Source organism: Talpa occidentalis, unplaced genomic scaffold (genome assembly GCF_014898055.3).
Source record: "Talpa occidentalis isolate TD23 unplaced genomic scaffold, MPIMG_talOcc4v2.1 talOcc4.16, whole genome shotgun sequence".
In the NCBI taxonomy this organism is placed as follows: Eukaryota; Metazoa; Chordata; class Mammalia; order Eulipotyphla; family Talpidae; genus Talpa; species Talpa occidentalis.
Window position 1 is genome coordinate 5,001,738 of NW_023601653.1, and position 19,286 is coordinate 5,021,023.

Sequence of the window (19,286 nt, forward strand, 5' to 3'; positions counted from 1 at the left end):
CCTAGCGCTGCCCCCACAACGGGGCAGCCGTCTTTCTACCCACCTGTGCCAGTGCAGGTGCTTCCTTTCACTCACCCTCTCCCTCCGCAGGGCAGCGGCCTCCTGCCTGCCCGTGACCACCTGCCAGGGCTTCTCCTCACTGACCCCCTCAGTGGAGGCCGCTCCCTCAAGGCTGCCCGCCTGCAACCAGGCAGGCCTCTCAGCAAACCTGTCCCTTTCCGGGCAGCTCTTCATGCCCGCTGATGTCTCTGCAAGTGTCTTTTACTCCTCCGTCCCTTTCCCTAATAAACTTGCTCTTTATTTTTTTTTTAAAAGATTTATTTATTTATGCATACAAGAACTGGGACACTGGCCAGAGGTGTGTGGGGAGGGGGTGAGAGGTTTCAGCAGAGACAGAGTGGGGAGCAGAAAACAGGTAGATCCACTGACACACTGCTGAGGGGAGCAGCGGGGAGACAGGAGAGGTCTGCTGCGCCATGTATGTGGCTCCCTGGCAGGGGATTGAACTCATGCCACCGTGGTAATAGCACTGACACTTAACTCCTAGGCTACCAGGGAGGACCTAATTTGCTCTTCTTCTTTTTTTTTTTTAAAGATTTACTTATTTATTTATGCATACAAGAGCTGGGGTACAGGCCAGAGGTGTGGGGTGAGAGGATTCACCGGAGACAGAGTGGGGAACAGAACAGGCAGAACTGACCGAAACACACTGCTGAGGGGAGCAGTGGGCGAGTCAGGAAAGGTCTGCTGCGCCATGTGGGTAACTCCCTGGCTGGGGATCGAACTCGTGCTACAGAGGCTGCTGATAGCTTCATAGGTTGCGTCTTAACCCCTTGAGCCACTGGGGAGACCCTCTAAACCAGTTTTATAATCAATTTATTTCAGCTGCCCAAATCATTCAGAGAAAGTAAAACTGACTTCCACTTCCTGAGAAAGTTAAATTCTAACACTTGCAGGGCTGAGAGAACTCACCTGAGAACCTCCTAGGCCATTAAATTGACAAGCACATGGTGCTCTGGCTTTTAGGGAGTCCCAGCTCTGTCCTACCCTGGGATGGGAGAGTATTGGGCTCTTTCCCGGGAAATGCTTAACCTGGGAGGGGAAGAGCCTTGTCATCTGCAAGGCCCACTCTGGAGGAGCTGCCTCCCCCTCTGGAGGCTTCTTGCTTTCCTGGGGCTTCTGCCTGGTCAAAGGAGGAGGCCAGGGAGCTGACCCACATGGCGCAGCAGACCTCTCCTGCCTCCCCATTGTTCCCCTCAGCAGTGTGTTTCAGTCCGTCTGCCTGTTCTGTTCCCCACTTTGTCTCTGGCAAATCTTCTCACCCCTGCACCCCTGGCTTGTACCCCAGCTCTAGTATGCATAAATAAATAAATCTTCAAAATAAAACCAAACTGCACACTCACTGTGGAACAGGGCTTTCTTCTCTTTCTTTGTTTTATTATTGAACAAATACCAAACAAACAAACTAAAAGACCAAAACACAAAACACCGTCCCTTTTCCTCCATGCACTCTCGCCGCCTCTGGGAAGCCCCCTCGGTTATCAGAGAACTGCCCGAATGGCAAGATGTCATCTCCCCGGTGGCCGGGCGGTTTGGCTCATGTGTCTAGACCACATCTTTATCCGGGTCTCTGTGGGCACTTAGGTTGCTTCCATGGCTTCGCTAATTGTAAATAATGCTGCACTAAACTTGGTGGGGCATGTGCTTCTTTGAGTTGATGGTCTCCTGTTCTTCATAAAGATACCGGAAGTGGCTTTGCAGGATCATAAAGCATTTCTCCGGGTAGCTTTTTAGGAAAGGTCCAGATTGCTTTCCAAAATGGCAACAGCAATTTATATTCCTGCTTCTCCCACACCAGCACCCTGTCTCTCCCTAGGGAGTCATGTGGTAACAATATTGTAGTAGAATTTGGTCACATATATAACTCCCTGGATTCTTAATCTGTATCGAATTTGTGGAGTGGACCTCAAACAGAAATGTGTGCCCTTAGAAGTAAATGTTAGAAGAGGAAAATACTTATATTTGAAGTTTAAGTGATCCATTTAAGAAGTTAGAAAGGGAAAAAGGATGAAAATCAAAACCTAGTACATTAAAAATAAAGCTGGAAAATCTCTGTAAACAAAGCAAAATTACACTAACTTGAATGAAAACAGGGTCGGAAGAGAAAAAAAACCATCAACATTTGCCAGTAACTGAAAAATGAGGCAAAATGAACAACTTCCTACAAAATATAAAAGTCATACAAAAAGGCAGAGGACACATGATTAACCCTAAACCACTAGAAAATTTTAATTAATAATTAAATTATTAATTAAGTACTCTCCCATCCCAGGGTAGGACAGAGCTGGGACTCCCTAAAAGCCAGAGCACCCCACTCAGGAGTTGCAAGCCTAGAGCTCTCCCTGGAATTACTTTCATTTTGCCTCTAATGAACTTTTCTTTTGCTTGTGCTAGAGCTTGGTTTCAGCTTCACAGCACATGGACAAGGAAACAGAAACCCCAAGCATGAAAGCGGCGGCCCACACCCTCCACCAGCCGGTCTCATCGAGACTCTGTCCACTCCACAGCGGGCGCAGAGTAGTGCAGCCAGCGGGGCTTGGGCTGGTGCAGGGGTGGCGGTCCCCAGGGTTGCAGGCGAGTCTGGTCTCTCCCCCAGGGCCTGCCCCATCATTACTTCCTGCTTTCACTTTGCAAGTATGTTGAGTCCATTTCAAAAAAAAGAAAACTGTCCAAGAGGAAGGGCCAGGGAGTAGACAGGGCGGGTCTGAGTCTGCAGAAGCGACAGCCCGAGGGCCCTCCCACTCCTGTGCCAGAGCGGGAAGGACACTCGGTGAAGCATTCTGTGAGCTTCTCTCAGATAAGGGACTCTGCTGAACCCGGGACCTCTACAGGAAAGTGGACCCAGCACTGACAAAGGGCAGGGCTGGGACGGGCCTGCCCAGACTCGCCTCCAGATGCCCAGCATCAGGTACCACTGGGCCCCTCTGTAGACCCGTCCTGCTGTCCCCGCGGCCCACCCATCTCCCCACAGCAGTCCCGGGCTCACCCTCTGTCTCTGCGCCTCTTCTCTGTGGGACCCACTCTGTCCCCGGCCTTGACCCTGTTCTCTGGCTGCTGCACCAGCCCCTCCCGCACCTCCTCCCTGCAGGGAGTCCACCCGGGGCTCAGGACCTGGGCTCTGCTCCTGCTCTGACTCTGACTAAAGAGGAGTGGAGGCAAGAGGGAACTTTCCTAGAGCCCTTCGCTCCTCTGGAGTGTGTACAGCTCTGGAAGCCAGCAAACTGAGCTTGGTGAGGCTCATCCCTCAGCTCTCCAAGTGCCTCACCTGTGAGCAGCAGGGTGGGGAGATCTGCTCCCAAACCTGCCAGCATCCAGGTTCCCCAGGTCTCTGCGGCATCAGCACCGGCCTGGAGACAGAGGCCCCGGGCAGCTGGCTCCCCTTAGGCTCCCCTTCGCAGACAAGCAGAAAGGAGCTGGCAGGGCGGGGCAGCCTGGAGCAGCTGGGGTGGGCCATGCCCGGGCAGGCCTGCGTGTCTCCCAGCAGCCCTCACTCTCCCGCGCCCCTGCTTCCTCTTTCCTAAAGTGGGAGTGGGGGTGGCCCTGCTGTTTGGGGTGGAGTCCAGATGCAGAATGGAAGCCTGCACCCGTGACCAGGGGTGTAGCCTGGTGTCAGCACACACGCACACACAGGCGAGACACAGGTGAAAAGCAAGGACTGAGTTGAAATGTCAAAGTTATCATGTGGGGGTGGGGGGCTTTTGATTCTCCTTTCTGTTTTTCTAGTGGGTTGGTGGTGCGTGGGCAAGAGGGGCGGGGTGTGCAGGTGGAGGGAGCCCATGGGGCCTGGTGGAGAGGTCACCTGGCCCTGGGTCCCGCTGGCACCCCTCCCCTCCCCCCTCCTCCCTGCCTGGGAAGGAGCTGGGACTGCTCAGGGCTGGGGAGAGGGGAGCGAGGCCCCTGCCCAGGTGGGCCCAGGAGGCTGTGTTCAGGGGCCTGGCGTGACCCCAGGGACCCCTCTTGCATTTTATTTTCTCTCTTTTTCACAGAGACCCAGCACACTTGCTAGATCCACACAATTTCTTCTTCCACTTTGAAAACCGACTCTATACCAATGGCCGAAAGCGCATCTACATCTGCTACGAGGTGGAGAGACAGGATGGCGGCTCATTTGTGTCCGTGGCCAGCGGGGTCTTAACAAACCAGGTAGGGGTGTCGGCGGGCTGGCCATGGGAGGCAGGAGCAGGTGGAATCAGGAAACCAGGGCGGGCTCCGGCAGGGCTCTTCCCAGGGCATCTTCCCAAGCCCTGGGCAGCCGCGTCCCTTCCCACCGGCCTGGCACTTGTACAGGGCGGCACTGGACTGACCCTGCCCTGGGGGAGTTGGGGCGGTGGCTGTGGTGCGGGTGAAGCAGCTCACCAGAGCGGGGTGCGGGCACAGAAAAGGCAGATGTGCGGAGCCCGCTGCTCAGGGCCGGGGCCAGGGCCAGGCGGGAGGGGGGCTGTCCACACGGGGCCGGGGCACCTCTTGTCCTCAGGCCTCAGGGGCTTCCTGTGACATTTGGGGAACCTCCTTCCCTGGCATTCACCTGCTGGGGTGTGGGGTCAGGATGAGCCCCACTCCCCGGGGATGATGCCCTGCCTGTCGCCTGTGCTAGCCACCGGGCTTGTGGCGGCTTCCAGTGACAGGCTTCTGCCTCCCTTATCTGCCAAGGCTTCTCCCATGGCACCCTGAGGGTCCCCTTATCTGTTGGCGTCTCCAGCCACAGGGGCTGTTGCTAACCTGTAAGCGCCAACACTCCCAGGCCTCGGGGTGTCCGCGTCTGGCCTTTGCACTTGGCGCCCAGGGCCCGGAGGAAAGAGCATCTTTGGAAGGTGGGGCCTGATGTGCCCCCGTCCTGCTGGGCTGACAGACCCTCCCCGGCCCGCCCTGCCTCCTCCCTGCCGAGGGCCTGCGCGTGAGCCACGGGAGACCCCAGGAGCCCTGTCCGCCTGCCCCAACCTGCCCTGAGCCCCGGCCCCGCCACGGGGACCTGTAGCCCGCAGGGACTAGAGCCAGCCCCGCGCCCGCAGCCCCGCCGACCAGACCTGTCCCGGGCAGCGCCCCACCCCTCGGCACCCCCGTTTTCCGGAACCTGTTGGGGTGGGGGCCAGACCGCGCGCAGGGGGCTCCGTGGAGGCGCCACGGAGACAGGCGGATGTCCCCTGGCCCTGACTCCGCTGCTGCACAAGGGAGAGAGACGGGGAGATGCTGGTGGCGCGCGGGCGGCGGTGGCCTGTGGGGTGTTTCCCCGGAGACGACGCCCAGGTCGCCACGGGCGCTACCGCGTGTCTTCACGCTCGTCATTGACACGCGATGGGGGCTCACACGTGTCACACACCTGCCCTCACCTCTGGCCTGCACCACTCTGCCTCCCTGAGACCCAGTCTCCCCTTTCCATGCCCATCTTTCCAGTTTGAACCCGGGCCTCAAATCCACCCAGAACTGCTCTTCCTCTCCTGGCTGGAGCAGCTCCTGTCCCCCCGGGAGCATTACCACGTCACCTGGTTCATGTCCTGGAGCCCCTGCGCAGGCTGCGCGCGGGCGGTGGCCGACTTCCTGCAGGAGCACCACACCGTGCAGCTGAGCGTCTTCGCCGCCCGCCTCTACTACCACTGGGAGCCCGAGTACCGGGAGGGGCTCCGCCGCCTGAGCCACCTGGGGGCCCAGGTGGACATCATGTCCTTCCAGCGTGAGGGTCGGGGGCAGGGCTGCGAGGGCCTGGGGTGGGGCGGGGTGGGGGGACTCTGGGGGTCCCCGGGGAGTGAGGGCCAGGGGCCTGGGAACCGAGGCCAGCCTGGTGGCTCCTGGCAGGGAGGACAGAGGCCCGAGGGGACCCATGCTGGGGGGGAGGGGCCTCCGGAGGCCCTGCCCACAGCTGCTCACCACACCCCTCTTCTCAGACTTCAGATACTGCTGGGACAACTTTGTGCACAACTGGGGCAGACGCTTCAGGCCTTGGGAAAATCTGCTGGAAAATTATGAGTCCCTGGTCTCAGAACTTGAGAGTTTCAGGTAAGGGCTCCTCAGGCCCTCCCCATGCCCAGCTCTTCCCCTCCCCTGACCTTCGCCTCCTGGGGTCCACTGCCCCCTCCTCCCCTGCCCTGGCCCTGCTCGCCTTCCTCCTGGGCAGCCCCCTTCACCCCACAAGGTCTGTCTCTGGCCTCCGGAGGGATCCCCTTAACCTGCCTCCTCCCTCTCCTGACATTCCTCAAATCTGGTTATTTACGGACCGTGAATGGGTCTGAATATCCAGGAGCCTGAACATCAGGGGATTCGAGAAACATCCTTCAAGGCTGTTTCCACTTAGAGATGCGGCTCCTGGAGAAGCGTCCTCAGCCTCCATCCCAGACTCCCCACTCAGGATGGAGAGACACGTGTGTCCCCCGGAGCCCAGGTCCCCGGGGGGTGGCCGGCTTCTCGGGTCTCCAAAGGGCGTCCACCTCCCTGGGGCCTTGCCTGGTTCCCCCACCCGATGCCGGTCTCCCCCGGTCCCTCTGCGGATCCCCATTTCCTTGTCTGATCGGTTCCAGAGAGGGGGCACGAGGGCCACCCTGGCACTGAGTCACCTCTGTGGAGGCTCGTCTCAAACACTGGGGTCCCCCAGCGGCTGGGTGAGGGCACAGTGCAGGAGCCAGGGGGCACATTCTGCCCACACTGAGGCCCAGGGCGCGCCGGGCTGGGCAGGTGCGGTGGGTCTGTGCTGGCTGATGCGCACCCGGCCCTGCCTGGCCTGCTTCCTCTCCAGACCTCGCTGCCCTGGAGCCCTCCCGCCCCGGCCACCATCACAGCCCACCTGGGTGGTGTTGGCATGGGGGCTCTGTCCCCTGAGGGGCCCCCAGCACACAGGGCCTGTCCATCAGGAGCCCAGACTCCTCGAGCCCCCCTCCGTCCCCAACATAGCTCCCTGCAGCCCACAGTGGAGGGAACTCAAGCAGGAGATTTGGGAGAGAGGGTCTGCATCAGGACCACATCCTTCCTGGGGTGCAGTGTTGGGGGAATTCCCAGGAACTCTAGGGCTCGGAACCCTGGGCTTTGTGAGACCCCCATAGGGGAGCGAGGTCTGGTGTGTTGCGTGTGCAGATGGTGTGCTGGGGACACATGCAGAACACCCCAGAGAACCTGGGCATGGAGTCTGGGAGTGGAGTCTGGAGGACAGAGGGACAGGCCTCGGGACAGAGGGGTGCTCAGGGCGCTGGCCGTCCCTCATGAGAAGGGTCCCACCTGACAATGAGGGGGCACTGAGCTGAGTCACCCAAGGGAGTGACCTGAGAGTGGGGCCTAAGCAGCCTGGCCTAGGGCGGGTGGGCAGGCCGCACCAGGGCGCCCAGCCTCGGGGTGGGGCACATCCCCTGGGGGGAAGCCCCAAGCCAGACGGGGTGTCTTTCCTCCAGGGAAATATCCCTGGAGGGGCTGTCACTGTGGTCAGCGGGGAGCTGAGGGAATGAGTGTGGGTGCAAGGGGAGGAGCTGGGAGAGGAGGGGAGGGGAGGGCAGGGGTCAGGGAGGCGGGGGAAGGGATTGGTGCGGGAGAAGAGTGGGTGTCCCAGGAGGCTGCCATGTCTGGCTCTCCCTGCTCTTGTCTGCAGACACAGGATGGACGAGGCCACCTTCTATCAGACCTTCGGGAATATGCATCGGCATAAGGAGACCCACCTGTGCTACGAGCTGGAGCTCTGGGAGGGAGGCTCCTGGGTCCCACTGACCAGGAACAAGGGCTTCCTGCAGAACAAGGTGCCCCCAGCCCCACCAGCAGTGGGGCCTCCACCTCATCAGGGTGCAGGCTTGGGTTGCACACTGGGTTGGCCCCCACGCCGCCTCTCATTGGGGTGTGGCTGTGGCTCTGCAGTCAGGTGGGGCCCTTTCTGGCAGTTTAGAGAGAGCGTCCCGGGCCTCGCATCACCTGTGTCTCCCCAGACACCACGCCTGTCCCTCCCCTCCTGCTAGGCCTCTGGGAAGGATAGGAAGTGGGCAGTGAGCAGTGGGCCTGGGCCCAGGCTGGGGGCCTCCTGCTGTGTGAGCTGGGGCCTTTGTAGAAAGCCTGAGTCTGGGTAACCTTGTCATGCAAACACTACCTGCCTGCTGAGCTGCCCCCACTACTCAGGTGCTTCCCACCATGCCTGGTCCTGCCCACAACCCCCCCCCCCCCTTCATAGCAACTGACCTAACTTGCCCTCCAGCCCTCCATCTGTGCAGGGGAGCCAGTCCACGCAGAATTGTTGTTCTTAAAACGGATCCTTTCTTGGATGTTGGACCGGAAGAGACACTACAGGGTCACCTGCTACATCTCCTGGAGCCCCTGTGTTAACTGTGCCTACGAGCTGGCTGCCTTCCTCCAGGAGAGGAGCCACATGCATCTGCGTGTCCTCGCTGCCCGCATATACAGTCTCCCGGGACACCAGGATGGTCTGCGGGCCCTGCAGCAGGCTGGGGCCCACCTCGCCATCATGAAGGCCCAGGGTCAGCGTGGGGCTGGGGGGTGGGCGGTGGCGGGAGGGGCCTGAGGAAGTCACTGGGAAGGGGTGGGCAGGATTAGAATCCCTGTGGAGAAAGGCCTTTGCCTGCCCAGCGGACCATGGCGTCTTTGGGGGGAGAGGAGGTGGGAGGTGAGGGCTGCTTCTAGAAAGGAGCATTGGGCTGGCTCAGATTCCACCTGGAACCAAAAGTAGGAGGGAGGAGCTAAGCCCCTGGGAAGGAAGGAAAGGAGACTGGACTCTGCTGGGAAAGCTGGCCCCTCTGGCCAGACATGGAGATGGGTGGGGCAGGGACTCCCCAGAGCTGAGCACACCATGGCCCTGTCCCCCACAGATTTTCAGCACTGCTGGGAGACCTTCGTGGACCACCAGGGAAGACCCTTTGAGCACTGGGAAGAGCTGGAGGGGAGGAGCGAGTGCCTGTCCGGAGAGCTGCTGAGAATCCTCCAGGTGGGGCGCCCCTCCCTGCTGCTCCTGCTCCCCCTGCCCTCCCCCTGCTGGGGTCCCAGTTGTCCCTTCTCACCTGGTGCCTCTGCCCTCCAGCTTCTCTCCCCTCCAGCCATCTCCTCCCTCCCCTTCACACCACCTTCTCACCCCAGGGCAGGAGAACTGAGGCTGCACTTGGGTCCCTCTGAGGAAGGCGGCACCACTGCTGAGCAGCAGGTGACACACTGTCAAGAAATGTGAACTGGGGCCTCCCCTGGTGGCGCAGAGGTTGAGCGCTGGGCTGTGAAGCTGTCCGCAGCCTCTGCAGCACCAGTTCGATCCCCGGCCACCGGGTCAGGGTCCCACATGGCGCGCAGACCTCTCCTGCCGCCCGCTGCTCCCCTCAGCAGTGTACTTCGGTCCTTCTGCCTGCTCTGCTCCCCGCTCTGGCTCTGGTGAATTCTCTCACCCTCCCGCGCTTCTGACTGTGCCCAGTGCTTGTATAAATAAATAAATAAATCTTTAAAAAAAAAAAAAAAAAATGTATGTGAACTGGCCCTCCACCACCATCTCCGCTTCATCCAGAAAAGTCAGCAAAGTCAATTTATTCATAAGAAAAACATATTAATTGAACAGATGGACTTTTCATTGAAATGTATCTGATATTCCCACTACGCAGCAGAGTGTCTATACCCAGTGCCATGTGAACAGGTTTTGATTTTTAGAGAAATAAATACTTGAATTGATTTGAAATCCTCTGGAATAAAGAGGGATGTGAACAACATTCCGCCAGCCTTTCCCCTGAAGCGTAGTATGAAGTTCACTGCAGTTAAACACTTGCAAAGAACCCAACACCTTTCTTTCTCGAGTGGACCTTCCTGGGGGGCCGTGGGCGCACTTTGGTTTCTCCCCCTCCTCAGCACTCCCCCACTTAAGTCCCTGCTTCTCCCCAGTCCTTTTTCCTCCCTGATTTCCTCCCACCTACTCGTCTCCGAGTGTGTCTTCCAAGCAGCAAGTAGCCAGACCCGGGCTCCGCTAACAGGCGGGAGGGAGAAGCCAGGAAGGGAGCCGGTCCTTACGACAGGTCACAGCCGCCAGCACTGCAAGGCCACCTCCCCCGGAGCATGACTGGAGCCGGGGTGGCACCGAGACCCGGAAGCACCTCCATGAAACAGGCGCGTGCCCTCCTGGATGCCCCTGACCCAGGCAGACCCTCTGCGCCAGGCAGGTGGCGTCAAATGGGGGGTTGTCAGCTGGGTGGGAAGCCGGTTCTCAGGACGCTTCACTGCAAATGACCCCCTCCTGCAGGCGCTCTTGGGCTCGCAGCACCCCCACCCTCCCGCCCTCCGCTGTGCTCATTCCCTTAGAGCCAGGAGCACCTACTCTGAGGCCAGGCCTCATCACCCCGCTTGCTGGTAAGAAGCCAACCCTCAGCGAGACTCCCTGGAGCTCTGTCTCGCGCTCACTTACAGGAACCCCACTGCTGTCGACCCGCTGGGGGCCCCAGCCTTTGTGGTATTCTTTTTTTGTTTTTATTTTATTTTACATATTTTTTACATTATTTTTCATTTTTGCACATTTGTGGTATTCCTGAGCAGGCTCTCAAGGACCCACAGCAGGTGACATTTGCATCCGTGCAAGTGTGTTTTCTGTGGCAGCCTCTGCCGCTGAACGCAGGTGAACTTACTGGAAAAAGGGAGGCTTTTACTCAGACACAGAGTAAGTCAGAGTAAATAAGGCCCCCTTCCCCTGTGCGCTGGACTGGACAGTCAATGACGGGTAAGATCGGGGGCAGACGAGATATAGCACTGACTAGTCGCATGTCTGTGACTCCTGACGACCTAAGACAGGCGCAGTCCCCGAGGGGTTTCATCTTTTGTTCTTTTGCTATCGCAATGGAAATCTTTGGCTTTCGATTCAGGCAAATGCCTGTAAGCCCAATCTAGGCACTAAGCCCGCAGTGAAAAAAAACCCTCCTTTACTTGAGAACATGGTTGCTGCAGAGCGTCATCAAGAAATAAGCCTGGGCCTCCCCGGTGGCGCAGCGGTTGAGCGCTGGGTTGCGAAGCAGCCCGCGGCCTCTGCGGTGCCAGTTCGATCCCCAGCTGCTCCCCGGCCACCAGAGGAGGGTCCCACATGGCACGCAGACCTCTCCTGCCGCCCGCTGCTCCCCTCAGCAGTGCACTTCGGTCCTTCTGCCTGCTCTGCTCCCCGCTCTGGCTCTGGTGAATTCTCTCACCCTCCCGTGCTTCTGACTGTACCCAGTGCTTGTACAAACAAAACAAACAAACAAACAAATAAATAAATAAAACATGCCTCTATAAAAAAAAAAAAAGAAAGAAGCCTAATGGACTTACCTACAAAGCAGTTTAACTATTAACCAGTTGGCCATTGTTCCTACAAAGAAGCCACCTAGTAACCACTCTATAATTATACTATTTTCTCAACTACTTTACCTTTTCTATACTGATGAAATCTTTTTCCTGGAAATGCATGACAAAGAAAATAATTTGTGCTAATGTTAATTTTTAAAGTAATCATAATACTTCTCACATGAGATAACACTACAAATATTAAAAAGCTTACATATATAAAAAATTGCTTATAATTACCTAACGTAAAATGTAAAACTAGTTGAATATTATAAAATCTCATAGGTTGTAGCCTTGGAAACAAAACAAGTTAAATTAGCTTAAAGAATGTTGGTCTGTGTAATCATTACTTGCAGATTGTTTTTTGTACTTTAGTATGAACGCTGCACACGTCTACATGAAAAATGAAATAGAATATCTTGTATTAAGTAATCATATATCACTAAGTAATAATTAACTTTGATGAAATATTGTATTGTTAAAAAAGTATAAAAGTGTATGATGATTTTGAGCACATTACATTCAGATCTTCACTCTTGAAGTGTGTCTGTCTGTCATTTACGTGCCGAATCCTTGACCATCCTGCACAGTTTCTCATCCCTGGGACGGCCTTGCCAGTCCACCGCTGCGCTGGTCCGCAGCAGTTTTCTGCTGGTTTGTCGCCAGCTTCCCGCCCCCACTCCTTCGTGCTGCCCGAAAAAGGGGGCATTTTCAGGCCTCCTCTTGCCCCTGCTCCCAGCAACAGCGCCACAGCCCACAGCCTCCTCCTCGAGCCCTCTCCTCTCCGCTGGAGCTCACACCCTGTCTGGCTCCCTCGGGCCTCGGCCGGTTCCCTTGTCCTCCCCTCTCTGGGATCTGGTCCTCTCGGTGTCTCCCAGTCTCCCCAGGAGACTCGGCCTGCCCAGGGGCAGAGCCTGCGTCTGCAGTCCCGCTGCTCCTCCGGGCTGGACACTGGGTGGACACCAGCTTCCTACTGGACATCTGCCCTGGACGTCCCAAGGGGAACGTGCACTTAACCGTGCTGAACAGACCTCCTTGTGGGGAACTGTCCATGCTTGGCTACCTCAGAGACTATCCTGTACAGTATGTGTGCCTAGTGTCTGTGGTAGCATTTCGGGGGAAGCAGTTGTATACACAAAAACAACATGGGTGGGGGGCGGGGAAAGGAGGGTTTGGAGTCAAAATAAGGGGGTTGTAATTGTAAGGGGAATATAAAAATAAAATTTAAATAATAAAAAAAGAAAATGAGATTAAACAGGAAAAAAAATATTCATTTGACAAAAAAAAAAAAAAAACCAACCATGGCAGGGGGCCTCCCCGGTGGCGCAGTGGGTTGAGAGCAGCACTGTGAAGCTGCCCGCAGCCTCCACGGTGCCGGTTCGATTCCCGGCCGGCCAGGGAGATTCCCACATGGCATGGCAGACCTCTCCTGTCTCACCACTGCTCCCCTCAGCAGTGTATTTCGGTCCCTCTTCCTGTTCTGCTCCCCACTCTGTCTCTGGTGGATTCTCTCACCCTCCCGTGCCTCTGGCCTGTACCCCACTGCTTGTATAAATAAATCTTTAAAAAAAAACATGGGGGGCCTCCCTGATGGCACAAAGAGTTAAGACACAACCTATGAAGCTATCTGCATCCACTGCAGCACAAGTCCGATCCCCGGCCAGGGAGCTACCCACATGGTGCAGCAGACCTCTCCTGACCCACCCGCTGCTCCCCTCAGCAGTGTATTTCATCAGTCTGCCTGTTCTGTTCCCCACTCTGTCTCTGGTGAATCCTCTCACCCCCCACATCTCTGTCCTGTACCCCAGCTCTTGTATGCATAAGTAAATAAATTTTTTTTTTTTAAGAAATGTAAAGGACTACTGAGAAAAAAATTCTTGATCTATTAGAGATCTATTAGATAGAGAAGGTCAATTTGTGGAATTTTAAATGTTTGCTTTTTAAAAAATCTAGAACTGGGCCTCCCCGGTGGCGCAGTGGTTGAGTGCTGGGTTGCGAAGGTGCCTGCAGCCTCTGCAGCGCCGGTTCGATCCCCGGCTGCCGGGCGAGGGTCCCACATGGCGCGCAGACCTCTCCTGCCGCCCGCTGCTCCCCTCAGCAGTGTACTTCGGTCCCTCTGCCTGCTCTGCTCCCCGCTCTGGCTCTGGTGAATTCTCTCACCCTCCCACGCTTCTGACTGTACCCAGTGCTTGCATAAATAAATAAATAAATTAAAAAAAAAAATCTAGAACTGATAATGACTGTACAAACAAAATAGCAGGATTCTGGGTGACCCTATTTGATCAGGCTTCATGATTTAGAAGGAAATTATGTCTGTGGTTAAAAGCTATTATCTGGGCCATCCCTGGTGGTGCAGGTGGTTGAGCGCCGCGCTGTGAAGCTGTCCGCAGCCTCTGCAGCACAGGTTCCATCCCAGCCAGCCGGCGAGGGTCCCACATGGTGTGGCAGACCTCTCCTGTCTCGCCTGCTGCTCCCCTCAGCAGTGTATTTCATTAGTCTGCCTGTTCTGTTCCCCGCTCTGTCTCTGGTGAATTCTCTCACCCTCCCGCGCATCTGGCCTGTCCCCGGTTCTTGTATGGATAAATAAAATAAATCTTTTAAAAAAAACTATTAAAAAAGATATTATCTGCTTTCCTCATCCCTTTAACAATTAATTTGTGAACTGAGGTTTATGTTTAGTTCAGCAGCATTTATGTTACAAGTCTCCAAAACAGTGGCACCAATTTTCCTTAAATGTAACAGCACCCAATTTTTAGTAGCAATTCTATTTTCTAAAGATTAGCAATTTACATCACAAAATATTTCCACTATCTTTGTTTTATACTTTCTGCTCACCCTTTGCCACAATATCTGCAAAAAACTGAATGTTCTTTACCCCTTCTTACTCAAAGGATTTTCCTCCAACCTCATTTTTTTTTAGATTTTTTTTATTTATACAAGAGCTGGAGTACAGGCCAGAGGTGCGGGAGGGGGAGAGAATTCACCAGAGACAGAGTTGAAATGAAGACACTGCTGAAGGGCCCAGGGGAGGAGGCAGAAGAGGTCTGTGGCGCCATGTGGGTATCTCCCTGGCTGGCCGGGAATTGAACCTGCGCTGCAGAGGCTGCGGACAGCTTCACAGCGCTGCGCTCAACCCACCCTCCTCCAACCTCACTTCTAACCTGACTGTGGGAAGTGGAGTTTTGAAAAGGTATTTTTAAGCAAGATTCATTTTATTTATTTATGCACACAAGAATTGGGTGCAGGCCAGAGGTTCAGGGCGTGAGAGGATTCACCAGAGACAGAGTGGGGAGCAGAATAGGCAGACTGATGAAATACACTGCTGAGGGGAGCAGCGGGGAGACAGGAGAGGTCTGCTGCGCCATGTGGGTAACTCCCTGGCCCGGGATCGAACTCATGCCGCAGTGGCTGGCGATAGCTTCATAGAGCTGAGACTTAACCAGGGACCGCACAATTATATGTTTTTAAGGCTAACTAATTGGTAGTCTTGGTTCTGCTGAAATCTGTCCAGGGGTCTCCCTAATTTCCCTTTGACCCGGGTGTGGGGTGAACCTGCTCTCCGACAGCCCGAGGCTCCAGAGGGCGCCGCTCGCTGCTGTTGCCGCCGCCGCCCCAAGGGGGCAGTGGCGAGTCGGGGGCGCGGGCGGCGCGGAGGCGGCGGGGCAGGTCTGGGGGCGCCCGCGGCGCCGCGGACCCCCCGCCGCGGCCGCGCCCCCCCTCGAGCGCGCCCACCCCCTCCCGCGACACCCCCACCGCCAGACCGGGGGCTCCCGAGAGCCTCGGGATAGTAATAAAGCTTTGTCTTTAACTGACCTCGGGGGGCGTTAGCACAACAGGAGCTTCGTCTTTAAAAAAAAAAAAAGGCGTTAAAATTATTTTTATTTGTTGAAAATCCATACCAGTACAGCAGTCCATGAGGGTAGTCCTGATTGCTGGTGCGTGATTGGCGAACAGAAAATGAAAGCAAGGCGGCTCGAGTAATGACAGCTTGAACATCTACGCGAGTCCCCCCGGGGCGCGGGGGGCAGGCGCGCTCGGGAAGCCCACCTGTTCTGCTCGCTCCCAGCACCCACCTGTCGGGTCCGAAGAGGCCGGGTAAGCTGCAGGGAAGAAGCAGGCCCCAGGGCGCAGGGGTTTACATCAGGGGAGCCTTTGTCTTGCCCTGGTGAACCGGGCACCGCAGGGGGTGGGGAAGGCTCACCTGCAGCCTCTGCCCGGCACACCTGTGCCGCCCGCCTGCAGCCTCCCTCTGGAGCCGGGCAGGGACACCCGCCTGGCTCTCTGGCTCGGTAAACTTGGCCTGGAAGTGAGGGGTCACCTCAGTCACCTTCCATTCCCCAGAGCAACTCAGATGTTCACATCTGACCTCAAAGGTGGGGGAGAGGTGACTCCACCATGAGCCCCAGAAGCAGGTGGTGTGTTTGCAAGGTGGAAGACCCCGCTGTCATCCTGCCACCGCACTGCCTGAGGGGCTGCGCCCAGCGAGACAGCACGGAAAAGGATAGCGGTGTGTCACCCACAAAGAAGTCACACTAGTCATTAAGTCCACTTGTTTCTCTCTCTGGTCTCCACTGGGAAGGACAGGGGTCACGGAAGCTGGCAGAAGTCGGCAGAGTGTCCCAGCTCAGGCCAGGCCAGTCTGGCGCTGCCCCTGCCTGGGGCGCTCGCACAAGACTTCCCCAGCGGCGAAGGCTTCCCTGGGGAAGCTGGTGAAAGGCCCCCACTTGCAGTTATAAGACAATTACATTCCGGGGGTGTCAGGTACAGGTACAGCGACTACTGCCGACAGTATTGTGTCTTTGAAAGCTGCCAGTAAATCTTAGTTCTCATGAGAAGAGAAAAAAATGGTGACTGTAAGGTGACCGATAAAAATGGTGACTGTAAGGTGCTAAGGAAATGCGTGACCATCTCTCACTATGTACATGAAGCCCTTGTGTCGTACACCTGGGACTCAGGACAGCTGTTTTTTTTTTTTTTAAGATTTATTTATTTATGCATACGAGAGCTGGGGCACAGGCCAGAGGTGCGGGGAGGTGAGGACTCACGAGAGGCAGAGTGGGGAACAGAACAGGTTGCATCTCAATCCCTTGCGCCACCCGGGAGACCCCCTTAGGCCAGTTTTATCTCAATACAACCAAAGAACAGCAAAAGGTTTCTATAGAAAGTTGAGAATGCAGGTCCTCCCCGGAGGCGCAGTGGGTTGAGCTGAGAAGCTGTCCGCAGCCTCTGCAGCGTGGGTTCGATTCCTCGCTGGCCAGGGAGATTCCCGCATGACATGGCAGACCTCTCCTGTCTCATCCGCTGCTCCCCTCAGCAGTGTATTTCAGTAAATCTGCCTGTTCTGCTCTCCGCTCTGTCTCTGGTGACTCCTCTCACCCTCCCGCACCTCTGGTCTGCACCCCGGTTCTTGTATAAAAATAAATAAATCTTTAAAAAAATAATAAAATTAAATTTAAAAAAAAGTTGAGAACGGAGGGGACGCGGCTTCAAAGTATTAGTGCTTTCATCATCCTGACAGGTTTTTTTTTCAAAGACTTGCCTGGTCCTTGCCACCTGCTTCCATCTCTCCTTCATCTCTCTCTGTCCCTCCCTTCCCCTCTCGCCTCTAAAAGCCACTGTGATGCTTCAGTATATCAGGAATGAAAATGAAATCTCAAAAGCTACTAGTTACAAAGTCCTATTGTTTAGAAAGGGACAAGAATGAAACTTACTTGCACACTGTTGTTCACATTTGCTTTTTGAGTATTTTGTGGTTACTGTGATAGGATATTATGTCTCTAGTTCACAAAAATGAATCAATGGCTCACAAGAGGTCCTTCAAGAAGTAGTGATGAAAACGGTACCAGAAATCTTCAGACAAACACTAGAAACATATTGAATGAAACTCCCTTGAAATTAGGAGCGATGGCACTGCACATTCTAGGACAAATGAATTTCAGGGCAATGATTTTACACATGTAGCCACAAAATAAAATCATGAATGTAATTTCAGTGATAAGTACTTAAAATATCCTTTTATGGGACTGGCGGTCCATGAGTCCCTAGTCCTCAATATGTTACTATTAAGATTAAAACTTTGAAGAGGGCCTCCTGGTGGTGCAAGAGGTTAAGTTTCAGCACTATGAAGCTACCTGCAGCCATTGCAGCATGAGTTCGCTCCCCCGCCAGGGAGCTACCCCCATGGCGCAGCAGACCTCTCCTGTCTCCCCGCTGCTCCCCTCAGCAGTGTATTTCAGTCAGTCTGCCTGTTCTGCTCCCCACTCTGTCTCTGGTGAATCCTCTCACTCCCCCCACTCCTGGCCTGCACCCCAGCTCTTGTATGCATAAATAAATAAAGCAAATCTTATGAAAAAAATGGAAACTTTGAATAGCCATTTAAGCCCCCCCAAATCTTTTCTGTTCTCTTCCAAAGGAGCCACCAATCCAGTTTTTTCCCAGAACAAAATAACGCTTTCTGAAGCCGGGTTGACGATTCTCATTGCCAGAGGCACCCAGGAGACCAAAGCTACCGAGGCTTCACTGTAAGTTGTTCTCCGAACAAACGCACAGAAAATCAGTCACACGGTGACCAGGACGGCGGGAAGCCAGCTGCAAAAACAAAGCGGAGACGATGCTTGGAGGGAGGGGTGGGGCAGGGACGTGGACGAAGCTCCCCGGCAGCTCTCCCGGCCGGGCCCGCCGGGCCTCGAGGGCACACCCGCGGGACAGGCCAGGCGTGTGCACACCCGCGGGCGCCGCGCGAGCGGCAGGGCCTGGGCACTCGGGGCGGGGCCTGAGGAAAACGCTGCCCGGCTTGCGGTTTCGGCGCCTGCGCCAGCGCGATAAGAGGCGCGCGCCGGGACGGAGCCTGGGGAGGCGGGGGGTAGGGGGGCGGGGGGTGGGGGGGTGCGGGGGGGCGCCGGGACGGAGCCTGGGGGGGAGGGGGGGGGGGCGGGGGGCGCCGGGACGGAGCCTGGGGGAGGGGGGGCGGGGGCGCCGGGACGGAGCCTGGGGAGGCGGGGGGTAGGGGGGTGCGGGGGGCGCCGGGACGGAGCCTGGGGAGGCGGGGGGTAGGGGGGGCGGGGGGCCGGGACGGAGCCTGGGAGGCGGGGGGTGCGGGGGGCGCCGGGACGGAGCCTGGGGAGGCGGGGGGTAGGGGGGTGCGGGGGGTGCGGGGGGCGCCGGGACGGAGTCTGGGGAGGCGGGGGGTGCGGGGGTCGCCGGGACGGAGCCTGGGGAGGCGGGTGGTAGGGGGGCGCCGGGGCGGGGCCGCGCGCGCGGGAGAGGCGGCTCGGCGGCTCCCCCGGGCCCGACTCGGGGTCACGGAGGGCGACGTCAGGGGCGGAGGCCCCGACACGGCAGGGGAAGGGAACGCTTCTCGGGGGGCTTGGGGGAACCCAGCGGGCCGGGCCGGGCCCAGGTCGGCAGCCGCGGCCAGAGCGGCGGCCAGTTCCCGGAGGCCCGACGCTGCCCGGAGACGGCGAGACCACGCGCGGCGGCAGCCCCGGCTCCTCCCGCGGCAGGTGCCCCCCCCGGCCCCGCCCCCGCCCCCGCCCCCGCCCCCGCCCCGCCCCCGCCCCGCCGCCCCCGCCGCGCCCCCCCCCGCGCTGGCGTCTCCGCAGACGCGCCTCCCTGGGGCAGGGCCGCCGGCCCGGGCCTGGCTCCGCTGATTGGACGGACTCGGGTCACGTGGAGGCTTCTCAGCCAATCACGGCGCGCGGTGTGCCGGCGGCGGGCGTCAGGGTGGCTCCGCCCCTGCCCTCCCGGCCGAGCCCCGCCCCAGCCGGCGGGCGCCCGCGGGAGGCGGGGTGAGGGGGGCTCCCCGTGACCCGAAGCTCTGCTCAGTGCCCGTCGTGCCGTTTCACGTCATTCATAAAGCGCCGCCTTTTACTACAAATCGGCGGGCTCTGTGAGGCGAGCGCGGCCCCGCGCCGCACGGGCGGGCCTCGAGGAGCCAGTGCCCGAGCGCCCCGGCGCGTCCGCGGCCCCGAGCGCGGCGC

At 57.3% G+C, this 19,286-nt stretch overlaps 1 protein-coding gene across 2 annotated transcripts; it reads left to right on the plus strand.

Annotated features, from left to right (window-relative positions):
• Nucleotides 1-2,787: 2,787 nt before the first annotated feature.
• On the plus strand, nucleotides 2,788-9,326 carry LOC119247254 (DNA dC->dU-editing enzyme APOBEC-3G-like). 2 transcript variants are annotated; one of them, XM_037513544.2, is made up of 8 exons: nucleotides 2,788-2,968; nucleotides 4,047-4,203; nucleotides 5,452-5,728; nucleotides 5,940-6,051; nucleotides 7,625-7,769; nucleotides 8,216-8,495; nucleotides 8,844-8,959; nucleotides 9,109-9,326. In XM_037513544.2, exons 1-8 carry the CDS (start codon nucleotides 2,955-2,957, stop codon nucleotides 9,142-9,144), a joined length of 1,137 nt encoding a protein of 378 aa, XP_037369441.1. In that variant the 5' UTR covers nucleotides 2,788-2,954; the 3' UTR covers nucleotides 9,145-9,326. The 2 variants fall into 2 exon arrangements, with proteins under 2 accessions (XP_037369441.1, XP_037369440.1); XM_037513543.2 differs by lacking the exon at nucleotides 2,788-2,968 and adding an exon at nucleotides 3,586-3,701.
• The last annotated feature ends 9,960 nt before the right edge of the window (nucleotides 9,327-19,286 follow it).

Excerpts from the sequence above, each read along its gene's own strand:
- LOC119247254 (XM_037513543.2), top strand. The coding sequence starts at position 3,631 with ATGGAAGCCTGCACCCGTGACCAGGGGTGTAGCCTGGTGTCAGCACAC. Across the intron at positions 6,052-7,624 it reads TCAGAACTTGAGAGTTTCAG|ACACAGGATGGACGAGGCCA; the intron begins GTAAGGGCTCCT and ends TCTTGTCTGCAG. Across the intron at positions 8,960-9,108 it reads AGCTGCTGAGAATCCTCCAG|GGCAGGAGAACTGAGGCTGC; the intron begins GTGGGGCGCCCC and ends TTCTCACCCCAG.